A 20,160-nucleotide genomic window follows, 5' to 3' on the forward strand; every position below is an offset into this window, starting at 1 on the left:
TAAGACAAGACTCTATTTAAGTTTTACATTTTGTGTATGACGGCAACTAAAAATAGCGTTCAAGTGATTATTTTGTTGCTAGCATAAAACTTAAAAGTATTTCATTATATAAATATTTACCTTTTAAATATACACGTTATCCATTTATGCATATTAATTATAGTCCATATCATGATGATGTGACATATTTCATTGATTAAAAATTCATCTTCTTCTTTTTGAACTCTTTTCACTACTTTTCTTCTTTTCGTTCAATTCACTCTAATTTAGATTATGTGGTATATCACTAAGACCCATAATTATTTTTTTCTTTTAACGCATTTCTCTTGAAATTTTTCCTTTTTTTTCTTATCGAGAACTCAATTTTCACAATTAGATACCCCAATTTTGAGTAATTTTTTCTTCAAGTATTAGGATAAATAAATTTAATATCTCATAAACTAACATTAAAAAATAACAACCAATTAAAAAATTAGATTCAAGAATTGAATTTACATTTTTTTCTATTTTTACCAAAAAATAAATAAATTGTTTTTATAAATAATCTACTGCCTAAATGATTTAACAAAAGTCTCAACTTTGCCAAATTCATTTATTTTTTATTCTTTAAGAAAAACTAATTGATTGACCTTTTAATTGTGAAAATAAATTTTTTGATACGAAAATAAAAATCAAGAGAATTCGAATGAATTGAATGAAAAGAAGAAAACTAGTATAAGAAAATAAAAGAGAATGAACCTTTTTATGACTAATATGAAAAAATGTATCGATCAACAAAAAAAATTGATTAGGCAAAACAATGAGGGATGTGATACTTCTTTAACACCAAGTTATCTTCTTTTTTATTCTATTTTTGCCTTTTACTCTCTTTTTTCTCATTTATGTGGATGTTAAAAATGAATTCTTTAATTCTCCTAACTATCTCTTTATTATGTTAAATGTACTACATTTAACTCTCTTAGTAGCACTTATGAGAGAAAAATACCTAGACTATGCTAATAATTTTAATATTGTTGTAAAATTAAGCTCAGAACTATATAAATATAAAGAGAAGAAGGCAAGAAAGGTAGATGAAGGAGAAATTTTTTCTTCTATTCAAGTGTCACTTACAATAGTGAATGATATTTCTATTTATAGGTTGAGATATCATCCCAAAGGTCACCATATTAAATGCCCAAACTAGTAGATGCATTGACATTTAAAAAGATTCATTTCACCTAAAAAATATACATACATGAATTTTCTAGTTCATGAATAAACCAAATGGACAATCTACTTTTCAATATATTTTTAACACTCTCCCTTGAATGTCCATAGATAATGTATTTCGTTAAAAATCTTACTAAAAAAAATTCAGTGGAAAAAAGCCTAGTGAAGGAAAAAGAGTACACACATCTCATAATACGCTTTAAGTGTTGCCTAATTAAAAACTTTATCAGAAAAATCCAATTAGGACAAAATCATGATTAAGAAAAAGAGTACAACGCATATTTCATTCTCTCTGATCAAAGCTTCATTTGATATCTCCAAGACAGAGTATCCAATCTTATAACTCAACTTCTCAAATGTTGATTTAGGCAATGCCTTAGTGAACAAATCGGCAAGATCATTACTTGAACAAATCTATTGAACTTCTATCTCACTATTTTATTGAAGATCATGAGTGAAAAAGAACTTTGATGAAATGTAGTTTGTCCAGTCTCCTTTGATGTCTCCTCTTTGATGAAAGGTTCCTTGGTGTATGTTGTTCGCGGATGACATAGTCCTGATTGACGAGACTCACAACGGAATTAACGACAAGCTGGAGGGCTGGAGACAGACGTTGGAGTCTAAAGGATTTAAATTGAGTAGGACCAAGACAGAATACTTGGAGTGCAGTTTCAGTGGCCTGCCACGTGAGGCTGACGGGGAAGTGAGGCTTGGTACCCAGGCCATTCAAAAGAAAAGAAGCTTCAAATACCTTGGGTCTATTATACAGGAAGATGGGGATATCGACGACGATGTTTCACACCGCATCAGTGCAGGGTGGATGAAATGGAGGCTCGCCTCCGGAGTGCTGTGTGACAAGAAAGTGCCACCAAAACTCAAAGGCAAGTTCTACAAAGTGGTGGTTAGACCGACCCTATTGTACGGGGTGGAGTGTTGGCCAATCAAGAAACTTCATGTCCAGAAGATGAGAGTCGCGGAAATGCGAATGCTGCGGTGGATGTGTGGGCACACTAGGATGGATAGAATTAGGAATGAAGATATCCGAGACAAGGTGGGAGTGGCATCGGTGGAGGACAAGATGCGGGAAGCGAGACTGAGATGGTTTGGGCATGTGAAGAGGAGAGACACAGATGCTCCAGTGCGGAGGTGCGAGAGGTTGGCTATGGACGGTTTCAGGAGGGGCAAAGGGAGGCCGAAGAAATATTGGGAAGAGGTCATTAGACATGATATGGCACAGTTGCAGCTCTCCGAGGACATGACCTTAGATAGGAGGCTATGGAGGACTCGGACTAAGATAGTGGGCTAGGTGGCCGATCGGTTCTCCATAGTTGTCGTAGTCGCGCTCATCTGTCTTAACATATGATTTTGCATGGGATTACTGCTTATATTAGTTGGCCCAGTCTACTTTGGGTATCCTATTTTATCTATAGTAGTTAATGCTCCTTTATCCCCGATCTTTCCTACCCTGACTTTATCGCTTTATCGCTCTCATTATTCATATCTTTATATTGTCTGTTATATGCCTGGCTTTACTGACATATGTCTTGTTTTTCCTTGTTTCTCCTCCCTTGTTTCTTCTCTCTTAAGCCGAGGGTCTTTCGGAAACAGCCGCCCTACCTTTTAAGGTGGGGGTTAGGTCTGCGTACACTCTACCCTCCCCAGACCCCACATGGTGGAATCACACTGGGTTCGTTGTTTTTGTTGTTGTATGTTGTCTTATCTTCATACATGATAATTAAAATATTCTTTTTCAAAGGAAAATCACATATTTCATGAATGATCAGTCATCGATCCCAACCAAACACACTCCCAATTTATTTCATGGATAAATATCATTTCTGCATGATCTAAAGAAGTGGTTACAAGTGTTTGATTCATTGAATGCCAAGATATTTCAAGATATTATTGTGCCTCCACATATAAATAAATAGCTCATTTACGACTGAGCTTCACGTAGATCGAATGAATATCCTACATCTGCTTAACCAATCATTTCTGCCTTGGATTCATTAGAATAAAATAAACTCATGTCCATGATTCTTCGAAGATATATCCTTGACACCATTCCAACATCTTTTTATTGGAGAGCAGCTGAATCTTGCCAATAAACTCACTGTAAAAAAATATTTGATCATGTATAGCAAGGTTCATCAGTTGCCCCTCAATTGACTAATATATGGAGTTTCATCACCAAGAAATTCTTCATCCTTATTTTCAAAATGGATCTTTATTTATGTCAAAAGATCTCACAATCATTGCGATACTCAATGAATGTGATTTATCCATGTAAAATCGCTTTAAAATTTTTCTATGTATATTGATTGATGAAAAAATATTTCATTTGTCAAATCTGTAGGTTGTGACAAAATTTTGTCTTACCAAAATATTTCATTTTAAATTTCCTTTTCAAACACTCAATGACTTTTGAAAGCACTTTAAGAGTGTCAATGATGTTCCGATCATCAACAGACACAACTATCCTAACAAATTTAGATCCAACTTTTTAATAAAAATGCAAGGACCAATAGGGTCATTTTTGTACCCTTTCTTCCCTGATTGTTTCATCCATATAAGGATTTTTGGAGCTTTAATGAACAAGTTTCTTTCAAAATTTTATATACTTCAAACACCTTGAATGCTTCAAGTATTTTCATACAACCTTCATCTTCTAGATAGACATGACAATCACCCATTACACATATTCAAGTATTTCATCTATTTTCAGACTAAAACAAGTCTCATTGCATCCACCATGGAGAATATATCTCCAATTAATAATGTCAGTTTTTTGTGATAAATTCGTTATGTCACGAGGCACAAACCGTACTTTATATCTTTATACTTTCACATAATGATTCATTTGTACCCCACTGATATTATATCTTGATCTATGAATGATAAGTCCAAAAGCAACACTTTTCTAAGTGAAATAAAATATACTTGAATAGTGCATTTTATTTAGCCAATCATTTAACTGTCCATACTATATGACATATTTGAATTCAAGATCCTCATTACCATCTATATCAATAAGCACTACTTGAATTCAAAGCTATTGTCGAGGTCATTTGACTCAATTCCAATATGACATAACTTCAAGATCTCTTCATTTTTCCATAATTTCAGGTACCTGAACCTTTGCCAAGATTTTATGAAGTGATATGTCATCGTGCTCTTTTAAAGCACTTGCCTCATTATCCTGACCATCTTGATCATTTTCTCCTCTCCTTCCTCAGGGAGTTGTATATTTGAAATCGATTGATTTATCACACTTTAGGTGTACTATAGACTATGTTCATCAAAGACTTTTCATTGGAGCATTTGTAGCTGAATTATAACATAAGGTTAGCAAATTCATTTGAAAATTATTTTGCAACATTATGAAAATGAATTATCTCTTGAACTTCAAGTTCAAATTTGTTAATGAGGATCTAGATAATTCATTTTACTTATAATTTTCAAGTGTCAATCTTCTCTCCCTCTAATATTAGAAAATCTAGCATTCATCCCACCGTCAGTTGGGGATCCATCTTTATGTGTGATGGAGCAATTAATCAGATATCACACATTTAACCTTTAGATTAAATTATTTAGTTCTTGGCCCTTAATCAATTATGATGGGAAAACATTGTTGGCTTGACGCGTAAATGTGTTGCTAAATGTTAAATAAACTCATCTCATATCAAATCTTATTTGGGAGTTTTGTTCTCACACCTATGGTTTAACTATAATTGGAGGCATACAATTACTGCTAAACCAACCAACATTATCAGCATACTTTCATAGTTTGAAATTGTGGTCTTAATTTAAAAATTCTAGCAAAAAACCTTACAAAAAATAATTTGTAAATTGACAACAAAGCACATGTGACCGTTTCTTAGTGTGTTCTCCTCCATGATGACCATCATATGGTGATGAATGGCAATTTATAACACTTGGCGCACCTCAATTTTTGGCACACACCTTCTTATTATTTGGTCTATTCCCTGCTTGAATAAGTAAGGCTTATCCCATATATAAAAATGAGCCTCATGTATTAACTTTTTCTTCTTTTGTGAGGTTGCATCCAGGGGAAAAACCCCACTAACCAGGTAATTGACTATGTCGGCATACCACGACAGTTGACTCACTTCAAGAGCTAACAGTTGCTCATCAGGAAATTCTTTTTGGATCTGCAACTGTTGCCCAACATGTGTCAAACTGTCTAACCTGGAAAGGTGATCGACAACTTGATTCTCACAGCCCTTGAGAGCTTTGATCTCAAACATGTAAATAGTCATTGATTGTGTACGTATGATACGACAAAAGTGAAGCAAGAAACATATCTTGTCTGTAATAATTTTGATCATGATAATAATAATATAATTTTCTCCTTAAAGTAGATGTTCACCATACAAACGGTGTAATGAGATAGTATACAAAATTCATTGAACTTCAAAAGATCTATTGTACTATTGGAGGAATAATATTGGGGTCGTAGTAAGTATCAAAAGAAACTTTTTCAGTTTAGGAGGAATTGAATATAAAAAAAATTATTATAATTGAGACTATAGATTATGGAAAGATTTAATATTTTCAGATTAATACAACCAAAACGGATTCTAAATATTTATGTAAAAGGTTACTAGACTTTTTGTCTTGTTTGTTGTATATAAACATGGGCATGATAATGAAATCACATGCAAAAGTAAACTAAATTTTTGTTGGAATAAAGATCAATTGGCATGACCGGTTGGCCATTCTGATTCAAATGTGATGCAAAAATACTTGAGAATTCATGTGACTATATGATAAAAATATAAAAAATTCTTCAAGAATTCTCTTGTGTTACTTGTTCTCATAATAAAATGATCATTGTATCATTGTATCATTGTACCAACTAAGGTTAGGATTGTATTTCCTGAAAATTTAAAATTTATAAGAGGATGAATATGGGCCCGTTCACCCGCCATGTGAACTGTTTGCAACTATATGATAATGTCAAATTCTTGTAGCAACAAGATCTATCTTATGAGTCATGGCTTTGTATCTTTCTTGTTGAATAGGTACCTAAGAGCTGTGTGGTCAATGTAAATAGTTACTTTAGTACCTACCAGATTGGATCTAAACTTGTCGAATGTATAAACCAGCGCCAGCATCTCCTTCTCGGCAACTGTGTAGTTGGCCTGAGCAAAGTCAGGAGTCTTGCTTGCATAATAAATGGAGTGGAATCTCTTCTCTTTTCTCTTTTCCAGAACTTATCCCACTGTTGTGTCACTTGCATCGCACATCAGCACAAAAGGTAGCTCCTAGTTAGGAGCTATCAGGATGGGGACTTCGATCAGCTTCTTCTTTAAGAGTTCAAAGGACTGCAAACATTTATCATCAAAAATGAATTTTGCCTCTTTTTCTAACAAGCTGCACATGGGTCTTGCAATCTTTGAAAAGTCTTTAATGAATAGCCAATAGAATCCAGCATGACCTAGAAAACTACGGACACCATTCACTGAAATCGGTGGTGGAAGGTTCTCAATCACTTCAATTTTAGCTTTGTCTACCTGCAAACCATATTTTCAAACTTTGTTCCCCAACACAATACCCTCCTTTACTAGGAAATGATATTTCTCCCAGTTTAAGATGAGATTTGTTTCTTCATACCTTGCTAGTATTTTCTCCAAATTTTGCAAACAGGGATCAAAGGAATCTCCAAAGACTGAAAAGTCAATGGTAATCTGGTCTTCTCCTGGTCCTCCGAGGTAATGGTATGGTTGTAACCTGAATACCCATCCAAGAAACAATAGTACTCTTGGCCTGCTAACCTGTCAAGAATTTGGTCAATAAATGGTATAGGATAGTGATCTTTCCTCGTGGCATCATTCAACTTTCTGTAGTCTATGTATATACACCACCCAGTTACTGTTCTTATGGGGATTAACTCATTTTTCTAATTAGTAACCATGGTCATTCCCCCTTTCTTTGGTCCACAGTGAACTGGACTTACCCACTTACTGTCAGAGATTGGGTATATTATGCCTGCATCTAGCCACTTAATTATCTCTTTCTTCACAACCTTTTTTATGATGGAATTCAACCGACGTTGTGGTTGCGCACTAGACTTATGTCCTTCTTCCATGAAAATTCTAAACATGCACAAAGCAGGGATAATACCGTGAAGATCATCCATTTGCCTCCAATTGCCTTCTTGTGCCTTTTTAATACCTCAAGTACTGTTGTGACCTATGCCTCAGACAAAGCAGATAAAAGAATTACAAGTAAGGTATTATCCACTCCCAAAAAAGCATACCTGAGATGTGTTGGCAATTGCTTCAACTCCAAGTTAGGAGCTTCTTCTAGAGATGGCTTTGGTAAAGGACCTAATTCTCTGTTCAAAGGTTCCACATTCTTTTTCCATATGCTGACATTTGGCATATCAAGTACGCTAGCTAACTCTTTAGCTTCCGTGTCCTCTTCAATATGTTGACCCATTACGACTTTTTCTAAAGGATCTTTTGCTAAAATGCATTGAGCTGAAACTTCCTCATCGATGCCAGTTATAACAGACAACTCTTTATAGACTGCAGGCAACTTTAGTGCCTGATATACATCGAACACCTCCACTTTGTCGTGTGCTGCCATAGTCAATATACCTGTATCCACATCAATAAGTGCACCACTTTTTTCTAAGAATGGATGCCCTAAGATAAAAGAAACCTCAGGATCAGGCTCAAAATCTAATACAACAAAATCAACAAGAACGATGAGGGATCCGACTTAAACTAACACACCTTCAATGATACCATCAGGTCTAGCTACAGAACGATCAACTAATTGCAATAAAATGGTTGTTGAATTAAGTTCTCCGAGACCTAATTTTTAAGAATAGATCTAGGAATTAAGCTTATACTAGCACCAAGATCATAGAGACCTCTTGCATTACTATACTTACTAATAGTTACCTTTACAGTGAAACTACCTAGATCTTTTTGTTTAGCTAGAAGCTTAACTTTGTTCAAGATTCTTGAACTACACTCTTCAATGAGTGTCACTGTTTCAAATCCAGCTAACTTGCTCTTATTGGCCACAATATCTTTGAAAAACTTGGCATATTTTGGAATGACCTACAACACATCAATTAAAGGTAAGTTAGTTTGTACTTGTTTAAGCATGTCTATGAATTTTTCAAAATATTCCTCCTCTTTTTTCTTTTTAAATTTTTGTGGAAATGGGAGAGGTGGTTTTATTTTCTGCTCTTGCCCCGTCTGTGGTCGGCTAGATTCACTAGCTTCAATTTTCGTAGCTTTACCTTTGCCTTCATTACCTTTGATTTATGGCACTAGCTCAACTAATGCTCGTCTACTTTGAGTGCTCACAACATTTACTTGCTTGGGGTTTGGATCAGTGTTACCTAGTAAACTACCTCCCGTGCACAAATTTTGTGCACTAGCTAGCTATCCCACCTATTTTACTAAATTTTGGGTAGTGATTTGGTATTGATGCACGTCTACAGCTAGCTTAGCTTGGTCATTCATGAGATTTTTAAGCATGTCTTCCACACTCATGTTTTCTCCATTGCTTGATTGTTGGTTACTCTGGTCTTACTAGTTATAGTGCTGGCCTCCAACTTGTAGTTTATATGGATCGCATCCTTGATTGTTGTACTGTTGCCCGCTCCCTTGTGGTCTTAATTATGTTGGCCCTTGATATTAGTTTTGCTGATTTCCACCCCATGAGAATTTAGGATGGTTTCTCCAATTTGGGTTGTAAGTATTTCCATAGTTCTGGTTACCTTCACCCTTAGGTACATTACCCACGAAATTCACCGACTCAGGATTAGCTCTATAATATTCTGCCAACATGCCTTCTTGCTCTTAAACTATAGGTCTAGAATTTCCTCCATTCCACTCAGAATTTCCCTGAGATATGCGATTCAGAAATGTATATAGCTCATCATAGGTTTTCTCCAATGCTTGTCCACTTACAGCAGAATCAAAAAGAATTTTGGTGTTGAGTTCCAACCCTTCTATGAAGGTATGGACGAACACCTCTTTAGCTTGATGATGGTGAGGACAACTAATGAGTAAAGATTTAAAACTGTCCCAAGATTGGTATAAATTTTCTCCAAATTTTTGCTTAAAGCTTAAAATTTTAACCCTCAACTTAGTTGTCTTCCCCGAAGAAAAGAACCTGATAAAAATTTATGAGTCAAATCAATCCATGCAGTGATTGAATTTAGAGGTGTTCGATGTATATGAGGCACTAAAGTTGTATGCAGTCTATGAGTTGTCTGCTATAACTGGCATTGATGAGGAAGTCTCAGCTCAATGCATTTTAGCTAAAGATCCTTTGGAAAGAGTCGTGATGGGTCAAGATATTGAATAAGATATGAAAGCTAAAGATTTAGCTAGTGTACTTGATATGCCAAATGTCAGCATGTGGAAAAAGAATGTGGAACCTTTGAACAGAGAATTGAGTCCTTCACCGAAGCCATCTCTAGAAGAAGCTCCTAACTTGGAGTTGAAGCAATTGTCAGGACATCTCAAGTATGCTTTTTTGGGAGTGAATAATACCTTACTTGTAATTCTTTTATCTGCTTTGTCTGAGGCATAGGTCACAACAGTACTTGAGGTATTAAAAAGGCACAAGAAGGCAATTGGAGGCAAATGGATGATCTTCACGGTATCATCCCTGCTTTGTGCATGTTTAGAATTTTCATGGAAGAAGGACATAAGGCTAGTGCGCAACCACAACGTCGGTTGAATTCCATCATAAAAAAGGTTGTGAAGAAAGAGATAATTAAGTGGCTAGATGCAGGCATAATATACCCAATCTCTGACAGTAAGTGGGTAAGTCCAGTTCAGTGTGTACCAAAGAAAGGGGGAATGATTGCAGTTACTAATAAGAAAAATGAGTTAATCCCCATAAGAACAATAACTGGGTGGTGCATGTAACACCTCGGATTCTTTTTCCGCCAAAACTCAAGCCATTCTTCATGTGCGTTTAGGATCGAACTCGGTGACTCCTAGTTGTATATATAAGTTAGGATCAATTTCTAAGTATTTAAAGTGTATTAGATGTGATTTAGGGTCATAAGGTATCCCTAGAACAAAGCCGAGTCCAAAGAATTCGTTTCGCCTAAGTTTCTGAATGAGTTCGTATAAGAGTAAACTTCAAACGGTCATAACTCCTAGAATACAATGAATTGGGTGGACCATTAGCTATAAAATTAAAGGTCTTTGAGTTTTCTTTCTAACGCCACCAAGATTGTATTTTTCCGAGTTTGGAGTCAAAAGTTATGATTGGTCGAACAAAGAGGTCCGTGACAGGTCTGCGTCGCGGACCTGCAGCGAACTTTGACAATTTTTCCAGATTTCTTTTTTTGTCGACCAGAAAGGTGCGTGACAGGTCCGCATCGTGGACCTGTCGCGGACTTGTCCCGATTTCCAGATTTTGGAGGGGCATTTTGGGAAAATTACCTAATACCTATATATATACAACTTGGACGTGTTTTGGATGATAATTTTCAATCTTTTGCCTCTCCAAAGAACCCTAATTCTCATCCCCTTCTCTCTCAAATCATCTCCAACAAGATTTCCCCTCAAGATTCAAGGATTCAAACTTTCCATTGAAGACCTAACAACAAGGTTTCTTCAAAATATACTCTAAGATATGTAAGGCTAATCTAAAATATGGATTGAGTTCTTCCATATGCCCCATGTATGTGTTGGATAGGTGTTGTGAAAGATTTGAACCTCCTAGGATGGTTTTCTTGAAACTTTTCCTAAACCCTAGAATATCTTTATATACTAGAAATTGATGGATAATTTCATAACTTGATTCTTAAATAGTCAACTTTCATATTATTGACTACAAATGTATCTTTGTAAATAGATTTATAGGTATTGACGATATTCTTGAGTTGAGTTTTGTTGAGAGTATGGATTCATGTTTCATTCACATGAACCCAAGATGAGATTTCTTTGTCATAAATGTCTTGAGGTTGAGATGGATGATTTTGTGTATATGTGTATTAATTGGAATAAAAAGAATGAATTGGATAGTTAAGAATGTCCTTTTACTTCTATAAAATGAACATAGGACTAAAATAAGGATTTTGGAGTTCATGTTTGGTGATGATGTGATGATGATGTTTGACGATGATGTGAATGATGATATTTGATGATGATGCGATGATGATGTTTGATGATGATGTGAATGATGATACTTGACGATGATGTGAATGAAGATGCTATGTTGATGAGGGTGTTGTGTGATGAAGTAGATTGGAGTCTAATGTAATTATGTGATATGTGATTTGCATAATTTGATTGATTGGAGTCTTATGAGCATTTTGAAAATAAATGATCTCTTGAGAAGGAGTTTTAAATAAATGATTATGAGCATTTTTGTATAAACTATTTATACGTTATTTTGAGTTTTAAAGAATGATTATTTCCATCTATGATTTTAAAAAAGAGTTTAAGCATGAGTTGAGTTTGAGAAGTTTTTTAATTATTTTTGAACATGAGTATTTTGAGTATAAATGAGTTGAGCATTTTTACTTTAAAAATGCCGATTTTTGAGATTGAGTTGAGATTGTATAAATTTTAAAGAGAAGAGTTTGATGATTTAAGATGAGTCGATTTGAAAGAATGTCCAAGGAGGCCATATTTGATTGAGTTTTGAAAAGAGTCCAATGAGACTAAATGAGTTGATTTGAAAAGAGTCCAATGAAACTAAATGAGTATTTTGAGTATTTTACTCACTTGATAGATATGAGCATATTGAGTCTTGGGAGGAGTATCGAGCACCAAATTGGGTAACAGTATAGTCCCTACTCGAACCAACAAACTACGTCACCAAACGTAGGAGGGGATTGAACTGTTAAAGTCGGATGCTTCCCATGGGATCGAACAATTAAAGTCGGATGTTTCCTATTTTATTGTCCTGACATGATAGGACTTGATTGGTTATGGACCCATGATTGGTTGATCGTTCATATTCTGGCAAAGTATGGACGGACGTGGCAACAATGTCGGATTGTTGTACTATCACTCGCTTATATGATGATAGTTATCGATTAGAGAAACTCCCAATTGAATGGATTGTGCTTGATATGATTAGTTTGATGGTGATTGTAGATGATTGAGTTGAATTGTAAAACATTGCATAATTTAATTTGCATATTTATGGAGTTGAGTCCTTTGAGTTGATTGTTGAGTTGATGGTATATGATTAGATCGGATTAGACGATATGTGATTAGATTGGATTAGATGAATTGTGATTGGATTGAATAGAATGGTATGTGACTAGATTGGATTTGATTATTAAGTTGAATGTTGAGTTGATTGTATATAATCGGATTGGGTTAGATGAATTGTGAGTAGATCGGATTGGATCGGATTATACATGATTGAAAGGGATCGAATTGTAAATGATTTGATTGAACTGTATTATACATAATTGGATTGGATTGTATGGTATATGATTGGTCTCTGTCTAAACTGTATTCTTACTTTAGACTTATGACGCCTTATTTGAGTCTCTCTTATCTTTCTGATTTGAGATATGTGGACCGATGTTATTCTTTCTTGAGGTATGTTCCATTCTGCCATATTACATACTCGTACATTCCATGTACTAACATCCATTTGGACCTGCATCATTTCATGATGCAGAGACAGGTTTAAGAGATCTTCAATAAGAGCATCATTGGGGATCTATTCGCACTCAGCGTATTGGTGAGTCCTCCCCTACATTCGGAGGACACCGCTTATGTATTCTTGCGTCGAGTTAGCCTTTTTCATTTTGATTTGAGGTAGCCATGAACATGTCATTGGCACCAATTAGATAGTAGTGATAGAGGCTTCATAGACTAGATAGTGATGGATCGATTGAGTATTTCTTTCCTTGAATTATTCTTGTCAAACTATTTTTAAATGACAAATATTGGAGTTGAATTGTTGGCCCATGGCTTTTATTCTTTGAGTTAGATTGATGATTTGAGTTGCCCACCGACTATTCTCCTTATTTTAAGTCTTCCGTTGATTGAATAGATGAACGGATGTCTGATCAGGCTATGTGGTTCGCTTGGGAGCGAGAAATGGTTTCTGAGTGCCGGTTACGTCTAGGGTACCCTCCTGGGGCATGACAGTGCATATGCATGGACTATAGAAAGTTGAAATATGCCACGAGGAAAGATCACTATCATGTACCATTTATTGACTAAATGCATTTCAGTTTAGTGTAATTTTTTATTTCTTGTGTCGATTGAAAATTGCTCTATACAAAACTAGGTCTGCGATGCGGACCTTACTATCTCGACGCATCAACTCCAAAACTTGGAATTAAATCTCAGGGTCCAAGTGTGCGACGCAGACACGCTTTGTTGTAGTGTATTTTCTTCACCTTTTGCTCCCAACCACTCCTTTGAGCTCCACTTTTAATCCAATCATGCTTTGAGTGTCCATTTTTACTTAATTAATCCTGAAAGTGTCTAATCATACTAGTTGGTTATAACAATACAAAATATAAAAAATATGAACTAAACTCTAGGAATTTGCTCTCACTTTGACTAACGATTTATGGGTTATATTTGCTATTGGGCACATAAATGTACCCAAGATCATTACACCAAAATAAAATTTATTTATTTCTCTCAAACCTCCCATAGAGACGAATTGTGGAATATACCCAACCCATAATATTTTTTATGTGTTTCTCTCTAACCTCCCGTACAGGTGACTTGTGGCATATATCTAATCAATAATATATTTTTATCACATCTTGACTAATTCACTTTCAGAATGGTCGAGCATTCATGATGTTTATCACAAGTTGCATTGTTATAACGATCCATTAGGTCTTTTTGAGTACTAGAGCTTTTTATTTCATAAAAAATTCATTCCGTAAAAAATTTTAATGGGTATTTTAGACTATTCGATAACTATGTTTATTTAGTTGAGAGATAAATTTAGATTACAAATTTAATTAATGAGCTATATTTTTAATATATTTAATATCCTATACCACTTTATTTATTAAAATAAATAGTAAAATTGATTACTTTAGGTTCACAATTATCTGTAGAAGAAAGAAAAAAAAATTTGGTCGAGAGAACTTACCTACGGACAATGAAAGCAGACACAAACTGCTTTAGATAAACAACTCTAGTGTTGTTCTTTACATCTTAATTGTGGGTGGAAATTTATTAGTTGTTGTGAAAGTGAAATCCAAATGGAAAGTTGAGGCCAAATATTGATGATTAATAAGAAAGTAATGATGAGGTTAATAATTTGCACAATTATATCCTCATATTTTTTTAAATTGGGTTCCTGTGATTTCATTATATAATTTCCTCTTTCTTCGTTCTTTTGTTTTGTTTTTCGTGGTTGAGGTTACTGTTGTGTAATGTGATTTTAGGTTGAAATTATTCTTATGATTATCACGACCCAACCCCATAGGTCGTGAGTGGGGTTCGACTTGGACCCCCGTGTACCTAGCTATTAACTGTGGTCAAATTGAATTATAAATAAAACAATATTATCTAACAGAGCCCCACTAGGCGATAACATTTTCGTAAACCTATAGCCCTTTTTATTTGTATCACAATATGACAGAGCACGCAAGCCGACAAGACTGCCATAACATAATAACATATATCATATATCATGTAGACTCAGCTGAATCAAACTGACATACACAACCCACATATACATATCTACAGACCTCTAAAAATATAAATGACAACGTATGGCGGGATAGGGCCCCCGCCGTACTCCAAATGGATAAAACAATGTTATACATCAGTGGACAATATCAAAAACTAGGCCCTGATACAATGGAGCCTCTTCCAGCTGAGCTGTGTGGAATCCTAAGCTGATGGACTCTCAAAACCTATATCTATACCTGCGGGCATGAACGCAGCCCCCCGAAAAGGGGGTCAATACGACATATGTACTGAGTATGTAAAACGTAACATAGTACAACTGGAGGTATATCCAAAATAGAGAAGAAGGGGAAACAATTATCAAATCAGAAACATACACCAGTACTCTGTGAATCACAAAAATATGCATGCTCAAATTTTCAATATAGCCGGCCCTGTCAGGGGTCCGGTGAATCATATATGTAGTATCAGTATCAGGCCCCGTGCCATCGTCACCTTATTACAACAAGTCATCGTAGTATCAATATCAGGCCTTAGGCCATCGTCACCTTATTACAATACATCATCATAGTATCAGTATCATGCCCCAGGCCATCATATATATACATACGGATGCCGGCCCTCTAGCCAGGGACTCGGTGAAAAATGTAGTGAATTGCACGAATCTGACAACCGGCTCGAGACTCGGAGAAGAAGTGTTACAGTATACATGAGTAGAGTAGTGAGAAATAAAACACAGTTTAAATCATTATCTGAGACTCAGCTCTATAAGAGGACTAAGTTATTGTTTAAAAATTCGAGTAACAGTATAGTCATTCTGGCTGCCCTCTAAATGCCATTAGGGGCTACATTGATTACATCTCAAGGTTCCTATACATATATACCAAAGTAAGACTATTCACTTAAGAATTCCAGAGTATTTGTCTTCGAATAGTTTTATGACTAGGAGTTTGTACATTCATACCTCTTTAACATATAAGAGTTTCCAGGGAAATAGCTTAACTACCATAGAGTTCAATATCCAGTAGTAAATAAGAGATACTTAAGAATAAAATAACCCCGGAGCTCGTATCTCGTTCAACTTACAACTAGGACATGCCAACAGAAGAAAGAGAATGAGCTTTACTTACCTATGCCAAAATATGTCAAGAGAAAGCTTTACATACCTTGTTTGAATTATTCCTTATCCTGTTCGTCTCACTGTCCTTTGAACCTATTCAACATGAAAGTAACATGAATATAAACCCCTCTTAACTTTCCAGCACCCTAGGTTACACCTTAGTATTAATGGAATCTATTTCCTTAGTTATTTCCCCAACTAGTTCTGTTATTCGCCAAGGCGTCGACGAAAATTGGGCAGCACCTCCCCTATAATGTGCCCTATCCAAATTTCCAATTAGGTCCCTAAGACCTACAGCCAACCAACAACAACAACCTGCAGCAATTCACACCAACAATATACAACATAAACTCCAAATGACTTATTCAAGAATACAATATCACAATAGGGCGTCTAGCCTTTATTTTTTAACGCCTTTAATTATACGCAATGTGGGGTCATGTGTCTTTGACCAGCAGCACCCTTTTCATTTGAAGAAATTTATTTCGGAGGAACAAAAGCTTATTTAAGTAGTAAAGTTCAGACCACAGTATCTCTAGCTGTAACTATGCTGTAGAAAAAAAAAAGCTCAGGTTGAAAGGTAAGATGTCCAATAATTGAGCTTCACTCATCTTTGAAAATACCAAACCCCCGACTCCTATTGTAAATTAGATGAGTTGTTCGTAACTCAAGGATAAAATCGGAAGGAGACCAGGTAGGTCAAGTATTAACAGAAGTACTGTGATGTTTAAGAGATTCTGGTTTCTTCCAATAATGGTTGGAAAATGGTTTACGATAACAGTTTATAGTTCTCCACCGACTAATTAGGGAAAGAGCTTCGAACAGAAGCACCTTAAAGAGATGTTAGGAACTGAATATGAGTATGAACTACAAGGGGGATATGTAAGTATAAATTGAACAGTGTGATACAATTATAGAGGGATAAAGTAGGACCACTAGTAAGGCGCACCTGGTATACGTTGACTAAGTTAAAAGCCTGTGTTGAGTACACAATAAGGGCATGGGGCTTAAGATATAAAAAAATAACGCGTATACACAACGTCGCTCCAAAAATAATGGAACCCTTAAGAGACGAGGATGGAAAACTTAAGGAATAAATGGCGCAACTTCTATTCGCCCCAAGAAGCAAAGTATATAGGTTGGGATAAAGCTACTACTTCAAGAAAACCTTAAATAGTTATCGTCGGAATACTAGTACTGCCTAGTGGAAATGGGAACGACTATAAGTACTGATTAATTTTTGATGAAACTAAGTAGAATGTGGCCTCAGATGAGCAGTCCCATGGGTCACATTACTCAAGTACAGAGTAACAGATGAGGTGTCGCACTATATATGGAAAGGTTCTCATCGCTTCGTAATTTAGCCAAGGCTCCGTATGCGGATAGACCAATTATAAAATATGAAGATAGACGGAGACATGATGCAGTACCAAGTAGATTGGAGGAAGAGATTGGGCGAAATTGAGTCTGGACAAAAAAACATAAAGCAAGGTACAAGCAGATGAAAGTACGAGTACCCTCTAAAGGGGGGAAGTTAATGAGAAAATGGAAAAAGTAGAAGGAGGCAACTGATATGGCAATATATTTGAGATGGACGTCTAAACATCAACAAGATATCTTACTGAACCAAGTTGGAAAGGTCCGGAAGCTACCAATAATTGGATAGTTTTGATATATTGAGATAGGTAATTAAATATTAGGGTATTATATTATACGAATATCATTATATTTATGTTATTAGGGGAATTGAGGCTTAATCCTAAGCTTGAGTTTTAGAAAATTGATTATAGAATTGGGTGAGTTGTTGGATCTAGGTTAAACATATATATAGTATGGGTGTCTACGAACTCATTTACTTATGAATATTGTATAGTTGTTAGATTGGGAACGTTATGAGGCATCGAAAAAAGGGAAATCACCGGTGAATTAACTTGTTTGACTTCGATTCTTTGGTTGAGGTTGGTTATGGTTTATTCTATATTATAGAAAAATTCTTAATAGTGATTGATAGTCATTGAATAATGTTGACAAATTCTCTAGGCATTTAATTGTTGTGGTTTGGATGACTGATATGTTGTTGTGATTGTGTGTAATTCCAAGATCTTAAAATCCATAATCTTGAACTTGCCCTATCAAAAGTCATGTCTTGAATAAAGAAGACTTGATGAAATATTGTTAATAAAGTAGAATGTAATAAAAAATTAATTCTATTATGGAATCAGGTGCCACGAGCCTGCACGATATATTTGGATCGAGTGTCATGAGCCAACATGATATATTTAGATCAGGTGTCATGAGCCGACACGATATTATTAGATCGGGTATCATGTTTCAGCACGATAATATTAAAGAAAAATAAATTATATGATTTAATAGTACCAAATCTCAAATAACCCATTTCCTAAAAGAGTATTGTGTAGAGGCCTGAGTCCTCATATGTATTCTTGATATTCTTGATTGATTATGTATTTGTTTCGTTGTGCTATCACTTGATCTTCATCTTTATCTTGATCTTGTTGTTTGTTACCTGTTAAGTGCTATTGTTGACTTCTTTCTATTACTTTATGCATACTGATTTCTATTTTGAGTCGGTCGATGATACTTACTCAATATATGTTTCCCTATACTAACTCTTACTTGTATTTTTCTTTATTTTTTTTCCATTTGTTGAGTGTAGCTAGTGTACCAGCGACTTTGACTCTCTCTCAGCTTTAGTTAGTGTCCAGTACATCAGGTTCTAGGGTGAGCTATTACTCTTAGCTCAGTTAGATTCTCTCAGACTTGGTATTTTAAAATTAGAAGTCCTTGATGTGATGACTTTCAAATTTTGGGGAACGTTATGTAATAGACTTTAGTGGCTATTGTTATTTCTTACTTTCATAAGTTTGAACTTCCATATTATTATCGTATTTCATAAGTTGAACAATTAATATAAGTTAGGATTTATATCGTTGGTTCACCCATCTAGGAGGTTAAGTATGGGTGACACTCATGACCCATTTTGGGTCGTGATGAACTTGATATCAGAGCTTTAGGTTTGGTGATCTCATCACACAAAGATAGGTCTAGTAGAGTCTTATGAAACGATACTGGGATACCTTTACTTTTCTTCGAGAGGCTATAGGACCTTATGAAAACTCCATTCTTTCTTTCTTTTGTATTATTACTTGAATCCAATTAGTATTTAGGTGATACAAATTGATATCTAACCTTCTTCACACTATTTCACAGATGGTTAGAACTAGAGCAATAGTAACATCAGCTTGATCACCTTAAATTCAGAGAGTACAACATACAGTCAGGTTGCACACTATATGGATACGCTCTAAAAAACAAGCATGTTTTCCTAATTGATTGTTGGGCCAGTAATGACTAGTGACCAGTATGATTTTTTTGTTAAGTTCTTCAAATTGAAACCACCGGTCTTCAAAGGTACTGAATCTGAAGTTGCTTATGGTTTTCTTGTTGATTGTCCTAAGCTGCTTCATGAGATAGTTATAGTAGAGCGATTTGGTGTTAAGTTTGTGACATACTAGTTTTAGGAGGACGCCAAAATATGGTAGCGGTCTCATTGAGTGCCGACCAACAAAGACATCACCTATGACTTGGGCAGCGTCTTCTAACCTTTTCATGGAGAAGTATATCCCCCAGACCATGAGGGACAACAAGGGATATGAGTTCTTGCATATAGAGCAAGGAAAGATGGTTGTTGCAGCCTATGAGGCTAGGTTTCATGCCTTATTCAAATATGCTACTCAACTTTGCTTCAGTCCAAAAGAGCAGATTTTGCCGCTTTATGAAAGGATTAAGGTGGGAATTTTTACTGCGGTTTCATAGATTAAATATATATCAAATAGGGTCATGATATGACTAGGACAAAGGTATCCATGCTTACTTGGTTAGAGTTATGGATTGTGTTACTTCTATTTGTGACATGATCTACAAAAGAATGCATAATGCTTGGGTTAGAGATGGAATAGAATGTTTTGCAGATATTCAATGGGTATAAATGTGCGGGCTATTTGGGTATGATCTTCTTGATAGGTATATTGTATTCCAGTGGTGGATCTAACAGACTTTCAAAGTGTGGTACTAGTGGTATATGGAAATGGATACATCAATTATCAAATGCGAATACTAACTACTTAAGGATTTATCAGTTGTATTACATGATCATATAATGAG

General features: G+C 35.4%; 1 protein-coding gene and 1 non-coding gene across 2 annotated transcripts; one reads left to right on the forward strand and one right to left on the reverse strand.

Annotated features, from left to right (window-relative positions):
* Positions 1 to 6,497: 6,497 nt before the first annotated feature.
* LOC129894705 (uncharacterized) lies at positions 6,498 to 8,503 on the reverse strand. The gene is made up of 6 exons (XM_055970365.1): positions 8,492 to 8,503; positions 8,162 to 8,306; positions 7,974 to 8,054; positions 7,493 to 7,919; positions 6,878 to 7,007; positions 6,498 to 6,746 (listed from the first exon to the last, which is right to left on the reverse strand). Exons 1-6 carry the CDS (start codon positions 8,501 to 8,503, stop codon positions 6,498 to 6,500), a joined length of 1,044 nt encoding a protein of 347 aa, XP_055826340.1.
* Positions 8,504 to 9,240: 737 nt separating this feature from the next.
* LOC129898078 (small nucleolar RNA R71) lies at positions 9,241 to 9,347 on the forward strand. Its single transcript, XR_008768995.1, has one exon. It is a non-coding gene; the product is annotated as a small nucleolar RNA R71 (small nucleolar RNA).
* The last annotated feature ends 10,813 nt before the right edge of the window (positions 9,348 to 20,160 follow it).

Source organism: Solanum dulcamara, chromosome 7 (genome assembly GCF_947179165.1).
Source record: "Solanum dulcamara chromosome 7, daSolDulc1.2, whole genome shotgun sequence".
In the NCBI taxonomy this organism is placed as follows: Eukaryota; Viridiplantae; Streptophyta; class Magnoliopsida; order Solanales; family Solanaceae; genus Solanum; species Solanum dulcamara.

Excerpts from the sequence above, each read along its gene's own strand:
- LOC129894705 (XM_055970365.1), bottom strand. Across the intron at positions 8,055-8,161 it reads AGCTAAACAAAAAGATCTAG|GTCTCGGAGAACTTAATTCA; the intron begins GTAGTTTCACTG and ends CTTAAAAATTAG. Across the intron at positions 7,008-7,492 it reads CAATTGCCAACACATCTCAG|GTTAGCAGGCCAAGAGTACT; the intron begins GTATGCTTTTTT and ends AATTCTTGACAG.